Source organism: Varroa jacobsoni, unplaced genomic scaffold, assembly GCF_002532875.2.
Source record: "Varroa jacobsoni isolate VJ856 unplaced genomic scaffold, vjacob_1.0 scaffold_45, whole genome shotgun sequence".
Taxonomy (NCBI): domain Eukaryota; kingdom Metazoa; phylum Arthropoda; class Arachnida; order Mesostigmata; family Varroidae; genus Varroa; species Varroa jacobsoni.
Window position 1 is genome coordinate 41,762 of NW_019212947.1, and position 24,028 is coordinate 65,789.

The 24,028-nt window shown below is 40.2% G+C and overlaps 1 protein-coding gene across 1 annotated transcript; it reads right to left on the reverse strand.

The window, feature by feature from the left end:
• Positions 1-3,591: 3,591 nt before the first annotated feature.
• On the reverse strand, positions 3,592-16,923 carry Ir25a (ionotropic receptor 25a). Its single transcript, XM_086968418.1, has 13 exons — positions 16,718-16,923; positions 15,403-15,570; positions 14,857-15,200; positions 14,477-14,707; positions 14,014-14,175; positions 13,630-13,821; positions 13,002-13,246; positions 12,360-12,704; positions 11,985-12,181; positions 11,442-11,574; positions 6,853-6,980; positions 5,531-5,912; positions 3,592-4,981 (listed from the first exon to the last, which is right to left on the reverse strand). The coding sequence occupies exons 1-12, from the start codon at positions 16,842-16,844 to the stop codon at positions 5,776-5,778; spliced, it is 2,409 nt and encodes an 802-aa protein (XP_086824544.1). The 5' UTR covers positions 16,845-16,923; the 3' UTR covers positions 3,592-4,981; positions 5,531-5,775.
• Between the last annotated feature and the right edge of the window lie 7,105 nt (positions 16,924-24,028).

The following is a 24,028-nucleotide window of genomic DNA, read 5'->3' on the forward strand; positions in this document are numbered from 1 at the left end:
GGCGATTATCTTTGAAGGTTACTGAAAGCGAAAAAGACCACGGGCTTTCTGTTCCATTAGCATCGTTCACGTGTGTACACACATGCTGCAATCCATGCTACCGAGTGCCGACCGTCTGTCCATCTTTGAATACTTCAATTGAATCGTAATGTACGTTTTAAGTTTCGTTACTGCGAACAGCCGATGATAAGATGACGGACACCGAAGAGGGATCTTAGTTTGGCAAACCATTGAGCAGTCAGTTAACCTTGTCTCAGTGAGACCCCTTTATTAGATTTACTATTTGATTTACGCTGTTTGCAGGCTCTGTGTAGCCGATGATGGAATGATATAATATCCGTAATAGCGATATATTCTATCCGTTAGTTGCTCAATAAGTAAGAGTTTTTTTACATTAAACATTCAGTAGTTGCTGTTGGGCCGAATAGGCCCATACGCACTTGCTTTAAATAGCCACACATCTAATTTACAGTACAGGTCCTTCATCTTTCGACGGTTGTGGCGTTTGACTAGGCTCACGTTTAGTATCTTACAGCTATTTAGACCGTTCTCATAGAGTAAATATTATTTTATCGGTTGTGTGACCAGAGTCATCCGACGACGGTTCGCCAAAGCACTCGATACGCGTTATCGTCATACGAACAATGCAACGAAACGTATAAATTTACGTCATGCACAAAACCGACAGACAAGGACAGAACGGAACGGAAAGAGCCTTGAAGAAATCACCTAACAGAGCGAGTATGGCGGGAGTAGGAGTAGCTGAAAAAAACGACGACAATCTAAAAGGAAATTATGATTTAAGCTTATAAAGCCAGAAAATAATTGCTCAGATCGAGCTAGCGGTATGTAGACGTTTAGAGATTTGTATGCACCCGAAACCATACTGAAACCCAAAGCATCTGTCACTACGGAAGGGAGCCTTGATTCGATCGCTGACATCTAAAACATTCATCAAGTATGATCAGTTTTATCTGTAATCATTTAGGGCCAATCAATCCGGGTGTGTCAATCTGAAATGTTTTGCTGTACGTAACATCTCAATAGCTTAATATAACTAGCGTGCGGAAGAGCAGCCACTATTGATTTCTGATTGTTCGGTCAGAAGAAATAGGACACAAAATTCTTAAGACGTCTATGAAAATAATTTTGCGATTTTCGTTTGACGTTACGGTTGTTTCGAAATACTCGATTTTCCTAAAGACGAAACGCTGTGGCTTTGATAAATATGGAACGTTGTCTATTGCCAAATTCTCTGTGCTGTATTTTTAGAAGTACCCTATGTTCAGTAACGTGTTTTACAACTAATATCTGGCGTTAACTATGGCAACTCTACTCAAAGCGTTAAGCTTATAGAAAGATAAACGTTATTTAGGCGTTTCAAGTAGCAAGGTGTCACAATTCTAATAAAGTAACAATTATTTCAGGATCGTTAGAAGCGTAAGTTGGCCGTCAAAGGCCCAACATTTCGTTATACATAACCACGCTAACGTAACAAGCCTGCTAACATCGATATTTAAAGTCTAAGCCATAGCTTTGTAACAATGTCGAGGGGATATAGAAAAATCAGCGAAACAGGTAGTAGGGGTAAGCAAGTACGATTCTAAATTCTACCCTAGTGCCATAATTCATAATCGATGTACCTTTACAGTAAAACAATATGCACCTTTCTAATATCATTTTCACCTGTTTACAAAAAGGAGAAGAAGCTGCTCTATATGAAGTTATGTATGTCTATATAGTGCTGGTGATTCTACATCTACGAGAGTATATAGGACCGTTTAAGACAGTATGCGTCATATGGGCTATGCGAATCTTGTTGCGCTTATAAAACTGATTTGAGAAATTTACCACATGTCCTAGAGGTAGCACAGGCATAATTTCCTTCGCATTTAGAGCACGACTCGTCCCTCTTCCACTCGTTATTGCTAATCGCATCCGAAGCAAAGAAATTCCCATTTATCTCTAGGAATTCTTTGCATCGAGTTTCTAAGGTTTATGTTAAAGGCTTCCGTTATTGTGAGCTCAAAGCGATGACCTAAGTTCTCGCATAACAGTACCGAGTCGGCTAGGAGATATACGAGCCGATTTTGGGTGTATACTTTCAGTGCCCTTTTGGGAAAAGAGGAGGCTTTGACGCAATGTAATTGTTCAAAGTTCTTCAGTGTAAAATCTTCTAGGATGACCCACATATTATACGCTGCGATCGAAGCTTCTTTAATGTCAAACAATCTGAGAGCGGTTGCGAGGGGCAAGTGATAAGGTACTTTGATTGCTCATATGGCCAACACTGGCCTCCTACATCTTCCAGTGAAACTTCTTCCATTCGCGAAGTAGAGCAACTCGAAGTGTGGAAACCGGTTTAGATAGACAAGAGGCAACCTGGCAAAATACAAGATGTCAGTCAGCTCTGTTCTGCTTTTTTGCCTAAACTTTACTGTCTCCAACTTGGCCCGGGTCTGTCCTAAATTTATAAGCACCGCGTGGGGCCTAGCTAGAGTTTGCTGGATTTAAAAGTTGCCGGACCCGTACATCATCAAATCGACCGTGTATAAGATGACTTCGACTAATTTCCTCGGCGTTCTTGTTTTATCAGGGAGGCTCTTAAGCAAGATGGACGGTAAGAGTGGGCTTAGGTTGTCTCCCTGAGCCAGGCCGGTTGTCTGTATGAAAGGCGGGAGTTTTATTCTGCAAGAGAACAGTATAACTGTTCTGGCTGGTTATGATATATGGCTACCGTACTACAAATGTACGCAACAAGTCCAAGACATTTTGCTTACATCTAATTTCCCGCCTCGCTAAATCGCAGCAGAAATAACACTGTCGCCACTTGGGAGATTGTGACCTCATTCCGTCTAGCATTATGGGCGTCATTACATTCGAAGCTGGGTCTCTCTGTGCCATTGGTCAGATAACTATACCAACGATTCCCAGAGATAATCTTTGAATTTAGATTTGCTCAGATTGAATTGGGGATCACTACGAGCATTCCCAGCCGGTGCCCGACCGACTATTATAGGCAGCCAATCTCATTAGTGCGGTCGCATTAGGGTTTTGCGGCAGACAAAAATAGCCATTACTATCATAACAGGACAAATAATGGAAAGTAGCAGATATGACAAGGTCGTTGTGTCAACACAACAGTATGTTTCATATTGGCAACTGTTTGAAGCTAGCTCACTTTGTCATTGTCTGAATAAGTAACTTCTATAAGCAACTTCACATGCGGCTATGAGCGCAGGGTCTGCACGAGACGTTCAAATGCAGTTTATGAGCATTATACGAGCATCGAGAAAAAGTTCATAGCAGGTTCATTCGGCAACGCGCTAAACAAGACTTGTCCACTAAGTAGAGAGCTCGGCAAATGTCGTCGAGGTTCGTTGCCAGTAGTTGCGAGGGCAGAACCTGACCTTTTATTTTTTCCTTCCTAATTTGTGGCACATCTAGAAGAATAGAGGTAAGATCGGTCTGTACGACTGAAAATTAATGTTTCTTCGGGCGGGTAAAAGAATGAGAAGGACTACATTGTGGATGTACATAAGCTGCCTTATAAGAATGTTTGAAAAAGCAAGTTCTCAAAAAACGTCGAGCTGCTTTAAATACAATAAGAAATTCTATTGTATTTTATTGTATATTAAACAAGATCTTAGCCTAAAAATATGACCTTTTAGACAAAGTTATAAGAACTTGGTGTAATTCTGATGTTTAGACTAGTCATTTGTTTTTTTTGGCGCAATTCATTTGCTGTGTCTTGACCCAGTTGAAGATCATCGGATTTCGTACTTTAGATTTGCCTCTACGATCGTATTAGCTGATATATTATCAATTTAAAACTGGACAAAAATCTTCTCGAATATAGTGTAGTGTAAAGGTACATGTTTTGCTTTATTTAGCGTGTAAAACGCATCAGGCCTTAAAACGTGGGCCTTTTGTATACTTTGAATCACTATGTATGTTTTCTAACGACCCCATCGAAGTTGAGGCGCGTACGTTTAGCGTTGTCAAGTTAGCCACTAACTTACAACAGCTGAATAAAACATTGTGTATTCACAGACCATTGTGAACAATTACAGCGCTACTAGGGGCTATCTATTATGAAATTTATTTTTATTATTGGATGATGGGCTTTATTTCTAAAACAAAAAAAAAAAAGCAAAACAATGGAAGCGTAATAACATCAAAAGATGTCGAATTTTGATCAAAATTGTGCCGATCAGGATATCCAATGCACCCACCGCGTACTAACCAAAAAGTTGATGAATTTTAAAAATAATGTGGATTGTTCTTATATAAACGTCACTAGCTAAAGAAGATTGCACACTGATCCTTTTAAAACTGTATAGTAGCATTTTATATTACAGGACACATTTAGTACTTAGCCAGGTCAGTGACAATCAGTAAGCATCATTTATATTGAAGTTTGCGCTTAATATCAATAGGATCCGATTCAGACTGAAACCCTCTCACCCCTAGTTAATTAATCCCCTGTTTAATTGACCAAGTCAGATTGAAATTTATAAATTTAAATAAGTGTGTTTGAGACGTGCCATTTACGTTAATACTCGATGCCATATGATAGATATTTTAGAAACGCGCACACAGTCACCTAGCTTATGCGGTCTCAAAAACTTCAAGTAAGCACACCGGTTATACGCCCAATCCGGTTCGACCCGCTGTCAGGGAGCTTGCCCCTAAAAAAAACTGCTATTCGATAATTCTAAAATTCCTATGTCTTAGGTAGGTGACCAAGGTTGACTGCGCTTTCCTCCGGAATAAGCGTACATCACGGTCGGTCTCGGGCCACAGATCTTTCATCACTGAGTCACTTAACGGCTATTCTTGTAGTAAGTTGAACGTCCGTGTAATAAGTTCTAGTTGCACATTAGTAGCAATGCAGGTAAGCCCCATTGACTTTAGACAGCTACCACCGTATCGTTTTAGCGACAATCTTCGTCCATCAATCGAAAGTTCACATCGAACCCTGAAACCGAAATATTTCCAAGAATAGACAAACGATAAGCATAATGTTTAAAGTTTATAGGAGAATGTTTATTAAATATTCTTACATATGTTGAATATTAGAGGATACTATCAAACATAAAGGACAAGCCAGGCAAAGACAAGTGGCATTGCATTGGCTACTAAGGATCTTTTCTCCTAACGTAAATAAAGGTAGAAGTTTTTACGCTCATTGCAAAACCTCGCTAGACTTTTTCCTTCAATATGTTGAATTTAATCAGGCTTCATAAGGATGTGTATGCTGGCCATCAATGATTTTATCGAAATCGATCTTATGGTTGGATTTTCTCTTAAATGCACTGTTTTCTGGAACGCCACTCAGTGATGTCACTTTTCATAGGGAATACCTACTACTCGTAAACGACTACGATCTCAGGTGGATTATCACCTTTTTGTCTTACTTTAGTATGGGTTTAAAAAAAAATAGCGAAAATCACTAACAAATGTATCTGGAAATGTTACATTCGAAATAGCGTTTTCTCTGTTCTTAAAAATTCTATTCAACGTATACCTGGTAAGGTTAAGAAGTTTCACTATCAAGTTCATTTATCACCTATGCTATATCAGCCACCTCAATATCTGTCCATCAAATCTTGGTCCTTTCGGTGGTGATCAGTCGATGGCAATTCATACTCCTGAAACGGTAAGTGATCATCATTCTCCGAAATAGCGAGCAAGAACTTGACTGCTAGTGAAGAAAAAAGGCCTCTTTCTCGTCCGAAATGTGCTGAATCTATTGATGACGGCAAGGACCTTCTACTTCTTTTGCGGCATATGGTCCTTTACTGAAACGACCTTTGAGCGGGGCTTCTTATTCTTATACCAGAAGTACTCAAACACCAATGTGATGCAAGCCATCACCACGCCAATGAAGATCACGATGAACACGCCACCTATTGAAACAATATAAGAACAGCATGAAGCGACCATCACGACCTTTAACTTGAGCTATTTACCAACTACCAGTTTGCGCAAACTGGAAAGTTTGTCTCATGACATATCTGTTTTTTGATAAAATATTTGACAATGGACAAAAAACTGACTATCCTTCTTGATGTCTAAAGTTATCACCGAGATAAGCAAATAGGACCACTTGCAAGCAGAGTTTTTTAGATGTCAAAAATTTCCTAGAAATTGCATTAGAAAAACTTTAATTAACAAATCTAAGACTTCCCAGAAAGCCAATGGATTTTTTTCTGTCACTCGTGTCAGGGTTTACGGAAAAAAGAAAAAGTAGAAACAGCAACTTTAGGCTAAAAGGGATGCTATGAACCTATATAAACCTGCGGTACAGTTCTAAGTGGTCTCGTTTAAAGAACTGGCCCAACTCCAACACCAGGACTACACTTCTCGCTGAGGTTGTTTTACCTAATACAGAATTTGCACTCCCTAAACCGAAGTAATGATGGGTACAGCAGATGGAATAATTTTCCTCTCGGCAAAAAGCACTTTCGGACAAAGATCATACAGGATCTATGCTGCTTCGAGGTCTGCTACAATTGTTCAAATAGGATTTCATTTATTAAACGCACTTCTTATGAAGATAGATTTAAGGTATACATCAGCGACTATTGATCTCGTGTTTACTACAAGCTGGTTACAAGGAGCGTCATATAGTGCAGGCAGTAAGGTTTTATGTAGTTCAGTAGCTGAACGTGAAATCTTAGTATTAAAGATCAGAGCGCGTTGTTAATATTCTACCCATAGTTGCATACCCTTTTTACTGTAAATGTACCATCAGGCAGATCCATGATACTGCAGCGCTTATGCAATATAATCAAAATATTACTTTTAGTATCAGTTTTTTTTAGTTAGAAAAAATAAGTTACTGACCGATATTTTTGATAGAGATACCATCGTTGTTTTTTCCTTCATCATCACAGTTTTTCTTTTCGGGGTTTCCATTCCACCATGCTTCCTTGAGGCTTTCTAATTTACGCTGGTTCAAAAGCTTCAGAATGCTGCAAAGTTCGTATCATACGTAACTTTAGGGATATTCTGATCAAAAAAACATATATATATATATATATATATCTATAGGCCAAAAAAGCTGTATGGGCCAAAGCGGACAAGCTATCACAGAGCAAAAGTTATAAAAGCTGATAAAAATTTTGCTACAAGAGACGAGAGAATTATATGGGTATATTCTCCAAGGAGTCTTTTATCTTGTTGTCTAAATTGAAGCAATATACCCCTAGTTTTCGAAAAAAAATCAATTAAAGACTTCTATGTTGTCGGCCCTTACAATCCCACCTTCTAGGGCCTTATCGGCCAGAGGTAGGATTATACGCGTGATTCTATATATATATATATATATATTCTGCGTAAAGAAGTTTATTAGGGTTATTGGAATGAACAGATAGCGCTCCTATAATCTTAGTTGGACGCTTCCTATCTACTCTTCTAAAGAAACAGGTATTAATATACGAGTGGGCAGTAAATTTATTTGGAAGTTAGTTGAATGTAATTTACTCTGTCGGACAGTTAAAGCAAATAAGCGCATATGTCTTCAAAAACAAACTACTGATGATGCTTTGTGAGAACAACGGGTGACTTGTGCGCTCTACGATTTGCTACTTGCGGTAGGGTGGGCATCAGCAACGGGACTTCCCATGACAAAGCTTCTATTTCCGAGAATACATGGCTGACCTGCCGGAGTGACGCTCCGTGATAACTCAACAGCACTGGCTAATTATCAGTCTGTGCCATTGAAGGAAAAAAAGATCATCTTCTATGATTATGTTTCCCTTCAACAGAACGATATCTGTTCTTTGAAACAATATTTCCTACCGAAAATTATTCCTCGTACGCACTTTCTACGAATCTGATTATGTGATAGATCGTGATTCTTCTACTGTAAGCACTGACAACATTCTACTGAATTGTATAAATGACTGCCGCGTCCAGTGGTTGTAGATTGTTTGCGCCATGATGAATGTGTACGATATGGATGCCCTTTTTCAAAGCCAATTTGATCGCACTTAAATCTCTATAATCTCGTGCTTATCCATAACTAGCAAGCATGCCTTCTCCGGGGAACAGCATGTAGTCGCGATAAAACGGTTAATACAGCCTTGAAACCGTGTGATCCATCAAGACAGACTTGAAAAACCTCAGTTTCCAACAGGTGCCCCCATTGGTATATGGTCCTTGAGGTGCACACAAAATACGGCAGAACTGGGTTTCCATTTGCGGATACGATGATACGTTTAAAAATCTGATACATTTAGGAATTAGATACCCTTGTCGGCGACATCGCGTAGTTTCGACGACGCGCCACTGAGAAATGCTTATTCTACTGCGCTGTTAGATAAATTTATTCAGTCAACTTAAAAGGACAAGCATGCCTGCAGAAATTTGACCTGTTAGCAAATGGAAGACGTTAACTAATCGTCGTAGTAGTGACCGTGTAACATAGTAATCGCGATTATCAGGATGACGCGTTTGAGTCCTGTCGACAAACGTATTTTCTTTTCGATGATCCTGCATGAGAATATCGACGGCACAATTTCTTTCGAAAGCTACTCTAAAATAATGGATACATGTGTGCCTACTATGGAGAATTGTACTCAGGGACAATTTGATTTTTCTAATTTATCTGCCTGATAAGCGATCGACGACATTCGAAATAGTGCTGGTCCATATAGCCCCGCATTCTTATCTCGCCGGTTTAGCCCCCATCAGGATTATGAGGGCTCAATTTACTGAGTTTGATGAAATATAACTTAATTACAGTTTAACATAGAATTGAGACAAACACAACTACGATAGTGAAACGAGGCGGTAATTTCGCTTCTTTATGATTCAGCCAAAGCTCGATCGAGTACTATAAACATACTTAGCAATCTCACATATATATAATTGTACACTATGATGATGTAAAAATTGAGAGGAAAAATATTAATTTCATAAAAATATCGAACAACGATATTGACTAGCGTATGGCGCCGCTGATTGTTTTGCTTAGACAACACATAAATTACGGGAAAAAAAAACGTATAAGCCGATGAAACTAATTTAGATGGAGGTAGACCAGATGATTAAGGTATATCGCCAGTCGATCGCTGCCAGCGATTTTTTCCACCAGTCCTATACCGCGTTTAATCAAATAGTGAGAAATATTCGCTTAATATTTGGCACAGTGATTCCAGTTCCGCTTCGTCATTACGTCACAATATTCACTTGCCAAAAGTTACTCCGCTGAGCGAAAATTATCATGTCACCGCTACAACATATTGGATCATTCATTTGGACGATATATCTGCGCATGTCACCTAGCAAATCAAATCCGCCCGGCACAATTTTGTACCATGATAAAAATATGTGCTTATCGCGATAAACAAGATATTATAGTTTAAATATATGTAAATAAATACACGCCTATGAATACAAGAGCGGAGCTCGTTCCTGTCAGCCAGCGATAAAGCTAAAGCAGTCCGCTTCATTTCGATGGCAGCGGAGCGATGGATTGCGATATGACCGAAGTAGCTAAAGAGTTTCTCCAACGGCTGGCTGATTGGGGGTTGTTCCCAGAGATTCGATGAGAGCAAGTCTAAGCGAAGGGCTAGCGAGTACGAGCGACTTGCGAAGCGACGGAAGTGGTCACTGGGCTAGGTCGTGAGACGCGGGCGTAGACATTTACCAATAGCGGTACGGTGCCAAAATCAGTGTAGACCAAACGTGGGACAAAACAAGAGTTGCAAGCTTGCTGGAAGAAATTTTCTTTCGCTATGGGAAAGTTGGTGAAACGTTTCGGAGTGCCAAGCGGCCTCTGCCAGAGGAGTTAGGAACGAAGCTCGACGAAATCAGGTTTCCCTGTTTTTCTCGCCGCTGAAGGAGTGCTATGCTGAATTGTTCCAGGTGGTTCGAGATTATATGCCGGAAGCCTTTGGCACTTGCTGGAGGGAGCGGGTTCCACGAGCTGTTCTAGTTTCGCGTTGCGTGAGCAAATCTTGGACTAGCCTACCAGTTTGATTATCCAGAACCTCTACAACGATGACGACTTGGCGGCACTTCAACTGGTGAGCCGTCGGTGAGCAATAGTAATCGCTGAACTGCGAGAAGATCGGAAAGTAGGTCGCTTTGTACTCAGACGAGGCATTTTTTGTCGTTCTGGCCGAAGAAAGTTACGATCCGTACTCATAGTGAGATAACACAGAATTTGCTGGACAGAATATTTTTATATATATATATATACATTATTCCTATCCTTTGTCCAAGTAGTATTGTACTATCATATATCACTTTGTGGCATATTAGTGGCAAGGAGTTTCCCCCTCTAAGTCTAGCCGAAGCGGGTCCTACTGGCCTTACCTTCCTTCAACAGATTTATCAAACCGTATGATGACGATTTTCTATGCTAGAATTTGAAACAGCGATGGGAGCATGTCCCAACGAATTTGAAAGAAATGGACATTAGCCACTAAGACTGACTTTAAGAACTTAGTTCACAACCGGAAAATTGCAGCAAGGCATATTGGAAATGGCTCGTATAAATGGTTGGTGCATTTCTATGGTCCAATGGTCAAGTACCAAATTTTTTATGGTAATAGGCATTGCAAGACCAAATCTCCAGGTACAAAACGACGACATGGCCAAATGTTTCCCGAAGTGGTCATGGTCGTGTAGAAGCATTCGTTAAACATTTTATGTCGACGTTTACATTTTAGTGCTAAATGACCAGCGTGGGTTAAGTAGATTTTACGACCCCAAAATATTCGATACGTGAGGAACCATTCAGTAAATGTTATTGTTTGCATCGTTGGGAATAGATAATCGAAAATGGGTAACAAAAGAAACGATCGTCGACGAATGTACGCTTGGCGCCATATAATGTGCAGGAGGTTGCAATATACACATATGCTGGCCGTTCTGTGTACCTCTACATGTCGACTTTCTACCCAAGGGTTTTTAGATAAACTTAAATGATTCAGTTGGTTTTTAGTAGAGAGCTGCCGTTGGTAGGGAATTGAATATGAATGGTAATATAGTTTAAAGTTTGAACATAAACACTTGCCTGAAATCTTAACCGCCTCAAAGTAGCGCAGAACAGCGAGAACTAAAATAACTGGTTATTTGGCCTAGTTACGGAGCGTATCCGAAACAGAATATTTGTTGTTATTGTTTTCGACAGCTCACGCTGTGGCTAAGATGAGTTCGAAGATGGCCAGGTAAACAATCAACTAACGTCTAAAAATAGGCGATTTGATGATCACGGTGTGAGTTAGGGTCAAATTTTCGAAAGGAAAGAGGGTGCTTTGAGTCGGATGAGCATAAAACACAATTAAATGAACCGTATGCGCTATCAGTACAATGAAGAGGTAAAAACTAGGCCGTAACCAGTGAGGAACCACGGATTTTTATACGCTTATCTCACTCGTTTTAAACGCATATCTAATCTAGACCTGGGTCATGCTACGTACGCGCTTGAAAGTTGATCACGAAGTGGAGAATTCTGCTGTACAGCAAGCGCCAGCGGCTTTCGCGAGAACTCTGAGCCTATCTGGGTAAGGTCGCAGTTGGTCATTGTTGCGTACTTGATCTGTGTCGCATCAGCTAAAATGGCGCATAAAAGATTAATTTTAGGGCATGTATGATCGGATGGCTTAAATTAAAAGCCAAATCTTATATTTACGATAATCAATAACTCAAAGAACAATCAATAGTTATAATTAAAAATGTATCCAAAAACAATTTCAAGGGCTTTCTTGGGAATCTAAAAGACTTACTTAGAACATTGCCAAGAACATTGCCAACTTTAGAGTTGGTAAGGAAGCTCTATATGACCTAGCTTTCTGAACTGGCTGTGACATGGTCTTCCATTGACATAGTCTATAATGCTTCTATAGGTAAGATTTATAACTTGTTTCAGGTCCTTTGCTAACATCTAATTCAGGTTTATGTTGTAAGTAGATTTGAATATATGCATATACGCAGATAATGTTTGAAATAGTTATTTCGTTTACCAATGAATGCGAAACCGTCGCTTCCCTGACTATTTTTGACGCGGGCTACGCCTTCCTCGAAGGTCAGGGGCAGACTAGCTTCCTGCATAGTCCACCAAATTTTAGTATATTTGTCACTGACTGGATAGTCCCATACGGCCAACTCAGCCCTCTGATCATCAGTGAGCGTGTCATCGAGAGACATGTTTTTCCAAATCCTATCATGTAAATGAGATTTCAGTGAGCAATACATCCGATGATTTAGCAACAAGATCTGCAATCTAAAGTAATATTTACTATGTGCGTCGAAACTTATGTCAAGTCTTGTAATATGATTTTGTTTACACACTGTAGTTTTCAAGCGAAACCATCACCTCATAATGTCGTAATACTCACTCATAGAATTTCTCTTCGATGTTAGCCATTCGGTGGAAATAGGTAGAGGCTGTCGTTTGACCTTGGGGAGCGTACTTGACCTTATACTGTTTAGAAAGGTCATCCAAAGATTCGATTGGCGACTCCAGACGGGACACAGTGAGGAAAGCGGCCAAATTGGCGGTGTACGAAGCAATTATGATGAAACCAAATAACCACCAGGTCGCTGCAACCAGTCGACCAGATAAATTTCGTGGAGCTTCACCACCGCCCTGAGGGGTCAGCGATGTCATGCAGAACCACAGGCACTCCTTCAGGGTAAACTCACGTTTCTCGTCATCGTCTTTGTATTTTTCCTTGTTGTTTCTGAAGGGACCCGAACACATTATTATTTTATAAGACTGTTATATGTGTGTGTGTGTGTGTGCGCCAACTGTCGCTCTTTACCCCCGGTAGGAAAAGCCATATTCGACGAAGAGCATTACAAACTTCATTCAAGTTATCTCAAGCTATGCTAGTAGAAAATCGAATAAATTATACGATGAGTGACTCTCAACTACCAGACCTTAAATAGAAGCCTATTGCTGTCGGTTATTGAAAAGATCGTTCAGTATACAAACATCCCGAATGTTGTCAAGTATCGAGGTTAGAATTTTTGCTTACCTATAGCTGTACGGCGATAGTCTATCGAAAACGAACATCAGAAACGATGTAAAGAAGTAGGCAGCCAAGATGCAGCCCCACACATTTGTCTCGAGTACAGTAAGAAACTTGAATAGCGAGGGTTTAATCTCGGGTTTTTTCATCAGAATTGACAGACCGACAAGGTCATAATAAGGCACCGTGAAGTCAACCACTGTCTCGCGTTCCGCCATGACCGCGATCGGTCCAAGGGCGATTTCCGCTTTCTGCTCGTGAGCACAATAAAGAATCAAATTTTTTAACAGCTTCGATAGGGATGTTTCATGTAGAACGTATGCTATAAGGAAAATTTCTGTATTGTGTAACACGGCAATGCCACACGGTCTGGCAAAATGTGAGTCGGCACTATTTGAGAGACCCATACGGTTCTACTAGATATCAGCGGGTTTTAGATACATGGTGTAGAAGAAGCCCCAGTGCAGTTCGTAAATATCTAGTTCCTCACATAGGGAAAACTATTCTTTGTGTCTAGTAGGATAAGAGATAGATAGGACCACAACACGGCTTGTGATACCTTTCATGTTCCAACATATTTCCATAAGCCTAAAGCATATTCGTACGTGTTCCTTATGATCGGTTGATTTCAAACCTTTTTTACGAGCTCGCCAATAAGTCCATTCCATAGGCCGGTCTCCTTGTCTTTCGATCCAAAGTGCTTGTCCTCAACAGCGTAAATATTATACTCAAATTTGAGAATCTTCTTGATTTCGTCAATCAGGTCGATACAATAACCGTAAAACTCTGGGCCTGATCCGTTGCCTTTATAAACGAACGGAGGTTGCTATGCAGCCGTGCAACAAAAAATGCAATAGGTGTCCTAAATCAACTATTCGATCGCTTATGGTCTCGTCTACTCATACGTCTGTCTACACAACGATTGAAATCGACGTGCTGAAAGATAAAAGCGAAGCTCATAATCGAAGTAATTTCATTTGATAACATTGATTCACACAATTCTTCACTTAAAACCTACGATTAGAGTGACCACTTTGTAGAAAGTCACCGATCCGAATTGTTCCAGTGCGGTCTGATCAGCTTTGGTCCACATCGCCGCTTTCGCATCACCCCCATACACGTAAAAGCCTTTTTCGTTGTCTTGTCGAGTTTTAGACGCCGTGTAGTTAAAGTGCGCCACCTAGTGAAGTCCGCATGAGGTCAAAAACTATTTCTACTAGCGATCATCTAGTCATTTATGCTACATCTTCATCATTATGCTATATCTTTATAAGGCAAACGGAATTTCGTCGTTGTATGTTTTACAAACGGCACCGGCATTAAGTGGCTGACGCTTAACACGAGGCAAACAATGACTCACTGCTAACAGACTCACTTATTCATGGTCGTGCTATCAACGTGTTGCTCGTTTAACGATATATGTTCTACAGACGAGAATAAGAAAATATTTCGAAAATTAGCAGATGCGAATTATAAGTTACCTTCATATTAATGGCTTGATAGCCGGGTTTGTTTCCCGCATCAGTGAAGTAAATGTCACCGTAGCGGGTCGAAAGCTTCGATGACTCCAATGCGTTTAATAGGTTATAATCATCTCGTGTGGCGGGTTTCTCACGACACGATGCCCTAACAGGCTGCTTCGAATACTTGTTATCCGCGAAAATACGGGTTATCATGTAGTAGGTAATTTCCTCATAGAACAATCCGTCCAGCTAATCGTAAATCAAAAAAATACGTGTTATTGTATAGGTAGATCTTTTTCTATTCCTTTCCAGTAATAATACATTATTGAAGATCGAGAAAATTGCCAAGTGTCACCTTATTTCTGGCTAGAGGGCGGTATCTATCTAGAGGATGGTACCTTCTCACTGCCGTACGCGCCATCGATTCCAATACGCTTTCCTTCCTTATCAGCAGGGTGGACAAAGAGTACTTCATGGTTCATACAATCCTCACAGACCGGTTCGCCTTCCTGTTTTGTAATTAGCACCCAGCAATGATGACGCGGTTTCCAGTCGTTCTCCTGGGCGGAATGGAGGGCATTACTCAGGTGGCTAATAGTTCCCACAACGAAATAGTTGGACACATCAGTTGACTGAATAACCTTCGTCTTGTTAACAAAATCCGCCGACGATTCGGACACTTGGCGCATGATGTGTCGCGTGGGAACGTTCTCCAAAAGGCGAGCGTATTTGTGGTCGATAACTTGTAACATAGGTAAACGAGAATGAGTTACTTAGTATTTGGACTAAACAAGTTACAATGGACGAGTAGATAAAGTGGATAAGTTCAGCGAATGAACTTGTGTATTTTCAAGAACATAATAACATATACATATGTCATATAAATACTGTGTACAGATTAGTAATTGGCGCTACTTTTATTCTTTAGTAGCTTGATCACTTACTGACACTCTTATCATAAAGAATTCCAGCTGTCGCTAGGTCCATCTTAATGCTCAGTTCCCGAACGGCCTGTGTGTACGAATCCCCTGGCGGCGTCACGTGTATCAAGTAGTCATTCTCCTCTGGTTTTTTACCATTCCACCCACTCATCTGATATTCGTCGGTGCTTCCTGTGCCGTGTTATTGCCGCCCCATAAAGTAGAATGTAATATCGCAAGGTTATAGCTATAATAAGGCCTTTGGTCACTGCAGTTTATCAGAAAATGCTTATGACGTAAAAATAAATAAAAATAGGCCTATGTTATGTTAATATGTTCGAAGTGATTATTCACGGAAGAATAAGCTCTGCATTTGTGTACGCTGCTTAGAGCAGGTACGGTAGGCAGGACTTGGGATTGGTCCCGTGTCCTGAAGTCATTCCATAGTCCCTGTGACAGCTTCTCACGATGGCAAAACAGCAATATTTCCACATCTATTAATTCCCTTGTTTGCGGCGTAAATAGGCTATAAATGGCAGGGGAGCGCGCCATCTATGAGTCAATAGCCAACGCCTAAATGAGTTCACGGTATCAGTAAATAAATATTAGATTTAAGAAGGCTGCTGTCTAGTTCTAATCAGTTGAAGATTGATGTAGACAAACGAAATCATTGAGCCTATGGCAGATCTTTCTACATCATCTCCTGGAGTCAAAAAACCTGTAGTAGAATAAGGAAAATGCTAGAGACGTTTTCGAAGTCGCCTTATGATAGCGGCTACAGTCAACGGAACCCTTATACGCCACACCGACAAAACCTTGACAAAAAAACTATTTACGACGCACACAATAACAATGAGTTCAATGCATCCACTCCAAATGTTCTCAGCAAGCGGAATTCGCAAAGTAACTGCGTAACGTAAAAATATAGCTTATAAATTGTTTCAAATATAAAACTAATTTTAATATTCAAGGATCTGTTTACAGAACCAACTTTCATCTGAAGGGATTGAAGTCCGTATTCTCCATGTTTAAATCACTAAATTTTCGTAAACACAACGGTACTTGGGCTCTTTTTCATCCATTTTAGAATTCCTGTTTGTGAACAGTTCTAAGCCTGCGACTGGGGCAGAAACACATCATGCGATCATTGCGATACAAACAGAAAAACAACAGATTACAGCTATACAAAAACCTATCAAACGATAAGTCTTTCGGTTACTTACGAATTAACTAGGTGGTCAAACAATATAATCGACATGTATTTTACTCATGCGGCGTCGTACCATTGTGACAACAATAGGTTAAATACCCATTAGGAAATACATCTCAAACAACATACCGTATGAGAGATCCAGTGTTGGTATAGCGAGATTTCTCACTGTTTGCTTGATTTCTTTTGTCAGTTTATAATAGTTGCTTCCGGGTGTACGAACCGTATTTATAACGAGACTCGGCTGATTCTCCATAATGATGTCGCATACTGAACAAGCCCGTCGAGAACACCCATTCAAAACCAGACTAGCTTTTAATATATACGAAAAAACTTCATATGAACAAAGCATCTGTCCTATCTGATCACTGAAGTCGACAAAATCCAAGGCTCAGCCGCCGTGCGTTCCCACATTGGTTTATTAGAGTTAATAATCATAATTGCTGAGCGGTGTTTAAGACAGGAGTAGAAGTTTATAGAACATTCTGCCGTTCCATCTGTGCAAGTGTTCTATTCAAATACTTACTACTTAATAAGCCTGAATGTTTTTAGCATGATTTTAAACTTACAATCTTTTAATTCGTCGTCTGCATCCATAACGACGAACTGCCAATGGATAGTTTTTCCGTCGTTTTTTGCACGCTGTAGGCCAGCTTCAACGGCTTGTCTTGCCAGCTCGAACTTCTTCTCGACGATGACGGCTGTCAGTTGGCAAAAAAATTGATCAGATCAGACTGTTTCCTAGGTATGACATTATAGCTATGGTAGTAGAATCAGGGCCACTGGTCATCATGCTTGCCTGAGTTGAAGGCGATTAAGGTACTGCCTAGCGTGCGAACAACGAACAAATCACGATTATGGGTCGTAAATATAAAACATGGGTCTTAAACATATCTCGTAACTTTTTTGAGTTTACGTTACATACGGTCAAGTATGATTTTAGTAGGTATTTTCGAATAAGGCCTACTTCAGCCTCGAATGGTCAAAGATTGTCTGCAGTGAGTCCGGGGTCAACGCTATTGAATAAGATCCGTGTAAGCGACTTAAGTGATTGCACAGCGTTTCCAATGGCCATTTTTAAAGGTGATCACACTGACTGAGTAAATAATACACGCGGACTCGCCACTGGCCGCCACTGAAATCCGAGTTGTTGCTCATTTAGGTGTAATTAGAATATATGTAGCAAATATGTATATGTAATTTAGTTAAGCGGATGCAATGTTCGAACAACAAAAAAAAGGCTACGCCAAAAAAAGATTACATGGGCACAGTAGGTGCTTAACAAATAAGCTATCAAACAAGAGGCGTGAGAGGTACAAACGATTTTTCAATCGAAAAAAGTATTTGTAGCCAGTAACAATGGTGGTGCTCGGAGTGCTGGATAGGCTGTTGTTCTATCATGCCTATCGGTCCGAGCGCCATGCTACATACGCGCGCACAAGCAAATATTTGTATGTAGGTAGATTCAAGTCGCCGTGGTAACATGCACGACGCGGACGCTCATCTAGTAGGCTGAAGCGAGAAAGTTGGGTTGTAACGCGTGAGCTGAACCCAATGAAGTCGAGATAGAGAAAAACACAGGGAGCCTGCTACAGAAAGAGGGGGGTAAGAAATAGTTAGCTGGGCTGAGAACTGTAGCTTGATCGATCGTTTCCCTCGGGGTATTCCTAGCAGAACGACTCTTGTTCTGACATTTCTTGCGCGGTTTCGACCGCTGGCGGGGAGCGTGATGCTTATGTTATGTCTACAAATGATACATTGATGGGGAGTTTCTGTTCTGGCATAATTCGTTACAAAAAGGGACAAAGGAACATGGTTATAGGTAAGAAGCTGGGTTTGTATTACTCTCTCTCTCTCTACAGATATATATATATATATATATATATATATATATATATATATATATATGTGTGTGTGTGTGTGTGATATATTGGGCTAGTCTTATGGTCCAGCAACCCGTCGCTGCGCGCATCCAAGAGTGACGGACCATAGGCGAGCGCGCGCGCAAGGAGGTCCCTCGTTGCCAAGGGCGGGTAAGATCTGCGAGGCTACGACGGAGTTGGCCCAGGTTTAATAACTCTTCGTAAAGTTGACAGATCACTGCAAAATGCGTCAACTGCTACGCATTGCTTTGTTGATATAAAAAAATATAAAATTTTCAGTAGTTATATTATCAACCAGCCTGATCTCTAATGTAATCTATAAGGCACTCAGAACATCCGGCACTTCGATATTTGAGCAATAAATAATACCTAATTATCAGGCGCTATGCCGAATGAATGTCAAAATCTCGTTTTTATATTTATTGTATATAATTTTTGTCAGGTAATGGATGAGCTAGGTCTAATAAACAAATAGGCTTGAATTAGAGCCGCACACATGAAAATGTAGAGTCATATGGATATATAGCTTCGCCCGGTTTTTGATTACAATATTGCATGTTTCTGTTTCCTCAAAGGAGAAAATGTTATCTTGTATTGACGTTCAACCAGCGTTTTACTCTATATGAAACAAAGATGGCCTCGCAGTGATTCAAGCAGTAACCTAGGAGAATCTTTAGTAACGGTCTAACATACCAGCTAACATATCTGCAGGTTTTTGCAGCAGGATAGAATATAGGGCGCAACGCACTAATTTTGCAGTAGCCTAAACGGATTGGGAAAGCGCCGTAACGAAATTGTACCTTTACCGTAGGCGGAAATCGTCCTGCAAAGTTAGGTTTATTGTTGCTGAAAGGAATCCGGTGGAATTATCCCCCGAGGAGTTCTTCCCGCTCTTCTCCCAAGCAACTTATATTAGCCAGCAACTATAGATAGAATTGTTTCATTTAATCAAAATGCGTTCGATTGCTACGTCGTATACCTTAATATGGGTTTAGCTTGACCCAAAAACAACTAGGGTCATTGGGCTCAGTTTTACTTTTATCAGGAAACGATTTTCATTGCAAGTCCAAGAATTTTTCGTTTCCATTACCGATATATTGCACACGATGCGTTCGTAAGAACGCATCGTGTGCAATGTATCGGTATCGAGCTGCTGAATTCTAGTTGGACGGATCTGTATATATGTACATTATTACATGGACAAAGAGAAACATGAAGACCTCTGTATGGAAACGTTCATATTTAAAATAAAATCATAATTAGTTGACTATATTTTCTGCTAAATAAAGTGAGAGTGAGTGCTTTTCCCGCGACTCTGTTGCGAACGGCATAGAAAAACTAGGCTTGTTGTATATGAGAACTCATACCAGAAATAAGGTCTAGTAAATTTAATGCCGTATGACTAAAACACCTCATCACCAATACCTTGGTGTTTAATAATCTGTTTCGCGTAGCTCTGGGCATCATAATTCAGGCAGTGACAATGCACTGCTAGTATTAACAAGAGATCCCTTTGTCCCTTTCGGGATCGTTGAGCTCACAAAGAAAGATATGTAAATACTGAATAGTGGCAATAACTGCGGCTTCCAATCAGCCAAACAAGCGTCGTTACTTCGACTACACGACCCTAAAAAGTTGTCTTGGCAGTGATGAGCTTTTCTAATTAATAGAAACTGTACGCGGAGATAGAAATCAACAATGAGAGAACAACAATAAGGGTCAGTACGGCACGAGATGGCAGTCCTTGAGATCGGCGTAGACCGATACCGTTTTGCCCCACCGCTCTGGCGGTTTAGGTTTGATACAGCTCATTTACAAAGACTATACGATAGAACGGCTTATTAATGTTAATTACTGGTCTGAGCTTGACAAAACTGCTTTCGCTGTTTAGCTTAGCAACTCTTAAGCGATAGATATTACCGTTCGAACCTTCAATACTCATCGTTCTTTTAGACTTTGGTTCGTGTACAGGGTCAATCACTGCTTATTGTACCGATACTGAATAATATACGGAAGTCCTTGAAGCAATCCGAGCTATGAATAGAATTTTCTTACATGTAACGTTACTGAAGGCTCACCCGATAATAGTTCTTGTTACATGATGGCAGTTATTTATTTCAAGAGCCAAAATGCTTCTCTGGCATCAATTAGACCAATAGATATCTATGTTAGCCTAAAACTATTGAATAGCTTAAAAAGTAGTTTTCCTTTTTCAGCCCTTCTAAACACTGCTAGCCTTTAGGGAAAAATTAAATCTACCCCATTGGCTTTCTTACACCGACACCGATGCGGCTGCTCGTAACATTGTCTTGATCTATTTATCCGGCAAATATTTAGTATGCATCTTTGATCGTCGTCATTTCAACGATGCTTTCCCAGCAGGATAATGAATAAAATATCATATATGCAGCCCTTGATACTTTGTCTTCGATCATGTAGGACACTGCTATTTGCGAGCTCTGTTAAAACGTAATCTCTGTAGCAAACGTGGGCCAGGTCAGACAACATTCGCCTTAAAACAAAAAGATCTAAAAATTGCTGAAATCGCTTTCTGACCGATCTATTATATCTTATTCAATATTAAAGATAAACTTTTGCTTGTTTGCAATAATATATATATATGTGTGTGTGTTATGGTCCGGACCAGAGAAGGCCCAGCTGAAAATTGACTTTATCATAAACGAACCTGGGAAGCGTTCTTAATATTATTTTTTTTTTTATGGCAAAGTACTATGCGTAAAGAACTAAGCAAATCCGGTTTACGTCTTCACAACAGTTGCTTAATAGACAAACCGACCAGTTTGTGTGAAATATGCTCCCAAGTGTATAGGAAATAATCTTTAGTACTTGTATATACGAGCTATTTGCAGCTAAATCCCCTAAGTCGCTATGAAACAATTTCATTGTTGGTCTGAGGTTATATCGGTGTATATCTCTCTATGTCGAACGTAGGGTGCCACATATCAGTACAGATCTACATTGCCTCAGGGAACACCGTTCGTTGTGGGACTGATGTTCTTCGATCGGTACCGCCTTAGCGGTCTGCGAATTTAGCAAACTCAGAACTATGAGTAAGAGGCACACTTGCGGTATGGCCGATTTGTAAGCCAATACAGGCTGGTATGACAATAAAGGACACACAAAGAAGAAACGACGGTAGGACTAGCTTGGTAACTTGGCTGGGTGATCAATCAAAATAGTACAGGGTTCTTTATATCAAATTTACTTTGTTAGAAGCTTTCATCTACGTATGCTCACCGTAACGGTATCGCACGAATTTCATTTTTAGAAGTGCTAAAACGCTAGGATAAAACAAAAAAAATAAAGAAATTGTTACCAATATTAAGCGTCTGTCCAAGACCATTTTCGACGAAATATAGAGTCACCAGTAATTCGTATACTACTCTGCAAATAAAAGAAACGCAATAAATCAATGAGTTATGGATGGGAATCGAATGGTAAGGACACTTCTCTAACGATGAACATAAAAAAAATGAACATTTTTCGAGGCGCGCCGGCACTACGTTTCTTCTAGGACGTTATCGTGTTCAATATCAAACTACACTGCACAAGCTGCTGCTCGGCCTGAATAGGCTTGCATCTTTAGGAACATTGTGGACCTTTATCAGTTTTCCAAAAAACAAACTATGAACAGAAAGAGACTGCCATCACGAAAGCGTACTTGCGCAACCGCTCTATGCTACTTCAGCAAAGTCTCTCTATTTAATCATGCCAAGAAAAGCTCCACTTTGATTTTGGCAAACGCACATCACGAAAGTTACTTGGGCCGTGATATTGCTTCCGTTTCCAACAGATTCTCCACCTTCCAAGTACCCAAGCCAAATCGACGTATTACAGGTATAAATCACGATACATGCAGTGACGTACCACACTACCGATACAGCACGCCATACCCTCCCGCTAGTGTTACTTTTATCGCATTACAGCGGCGGGTAAGGGCGCCTGCACGTGCATGCGCACGTCGCCTTCAGCTCCGTAGTTAAGTGATCCTTTGATGTGAATAATTATTTTTTAGGACTTGAAAAGGAAAACTAAATTAAGTAGAATAAGCATCTTGTGCTTTTCCGTTCGCTAGGTTGTCAATCACGCGCAAAGCCCTATCAGCGTAAAGTGGTGTAACACATCCCTATCATCGAAGACAATGTAATGTCACATTTAATCGTTTGTTAACGAGAGAAACTTACCGTAAAAGGATCTCCATAGCGGCTTGGAATATTCACGCTTTACGCCATCTGAAGACGTGGTCAGCTTCATGACTTCAAAGACCTTGACAAAGACCGCTCCTCGATCGTTTATTGGCCGGCCGCCCTCTCCCATCACGGGACCGCCCACACCAATCAGCGTGTTCACGGATACTCATGGGGGTAGTCTGACGGAAGCACCCGAACACTGATGGGGATTCAAGATAGATATGCGTTGTCCAAGGATTCAAAGAGTCGCACGAATGATTACCCCCCCCCCCCCCCTTCAAACCAACTTCATTCTCTCTCGCCTTGAACATAAGCCGTCGTCGAGGGAAGCCGATCAGGCCAAACCTGGTCGACATTTCGCTCGATGGCGATAGTGTCATAGATGGTCCCGGCACCCCCGGTCATGCATGCCCTACTTGTTGAAGACACTTTCAACAGTAAGACAGGATCGACACATGGGCGACCTCAGCGAAAACGGAGGGATTCCGCCGCTGCAGACCTAGTTCAATTCACAACACTATCACGCTCGTTCCTATATAGGAAAATCTTATACGTCTAACAAATACATTTCGAGCACATGCAGTCGACAGATATAAACGGAAAGTAAAGGATAGATTTTCCAAGCTATTTAATGCCCCCTAAATATAAAAGTCAAAGAAATCGACAAAAAGGGAAACAACAAATTGCCCTAAATTGGCTTTGGTTCATAAACTAAGATTAATTTTATTTACTTTAACAAATAAATTAGTTTGCGCTAATAATGGCAGTTGATTTTATCATATTTAATATACGTGATCACACTGTAATACCAAGAAATAGATCGAATGCTATCTACTATCTTGTCTACTTGTTCGTTCGAGGTATTTCAGTGTTCCCCCTTTGCTCTCTAAATAGATAATTATGCCCACCATGCTCGATTTACTTTTCTCTGGTTTTTGTTTTTAGTTATTGCGTGGTACCGTCATTCCTATGCTGCTTAAGTAGCCCTGACACCCTTGAGAGTTTTTCGCGGGTGACGTTCAGTAGTCATATCGAGCAAACATCTCATCTTGCTTATATGACTTATTAACAGTGTTTACTAATAACCTATTGAGAATACCTATCTACATTTAATTTAACAAAGTTCATCTTTAAATCTCCATCACATTTTATACAGGTTATCTGTTCAACTTCGTTTATTCAAAAAAAAAAAAAAAAAAAAAAAGTAACTTTGGAAAATTAAAAAGACAAGTGTCATTGTAGCTCTTAAAAATATATAATTTAGTCAGGTGGCACGTCTATTACAAACAATCACAATAAACATAAAAACAAATAAATAATAAAGACATTATTCTTTCTTTGGAACA

Excerpts from the sequence above, each read along its gene's own strand:
- Ir25a (XM_086968418.1), bottom strand. The coding sequence starts at position 16,844 with ATGGAGAATCAGCCGAGTCTCGTTATAAATACGGTTCGTACACCCGGA. Across the intron at positions 14,708-14,856 it reads GCGCGTACGGCAGTGAGAAG|CTGGACGGATTGTTCTATGA; the intron begins GTACCATCCTCT and ends ATTTACGATTAG. Across the intron at positions 13,822-14,013 it reads ACAAAGTGGTCACTCTAATC|CAACCTCCGTTCGTTTATAA; the intron begins GTAGGTTTTAAG and ends ACGGCTGCATAG.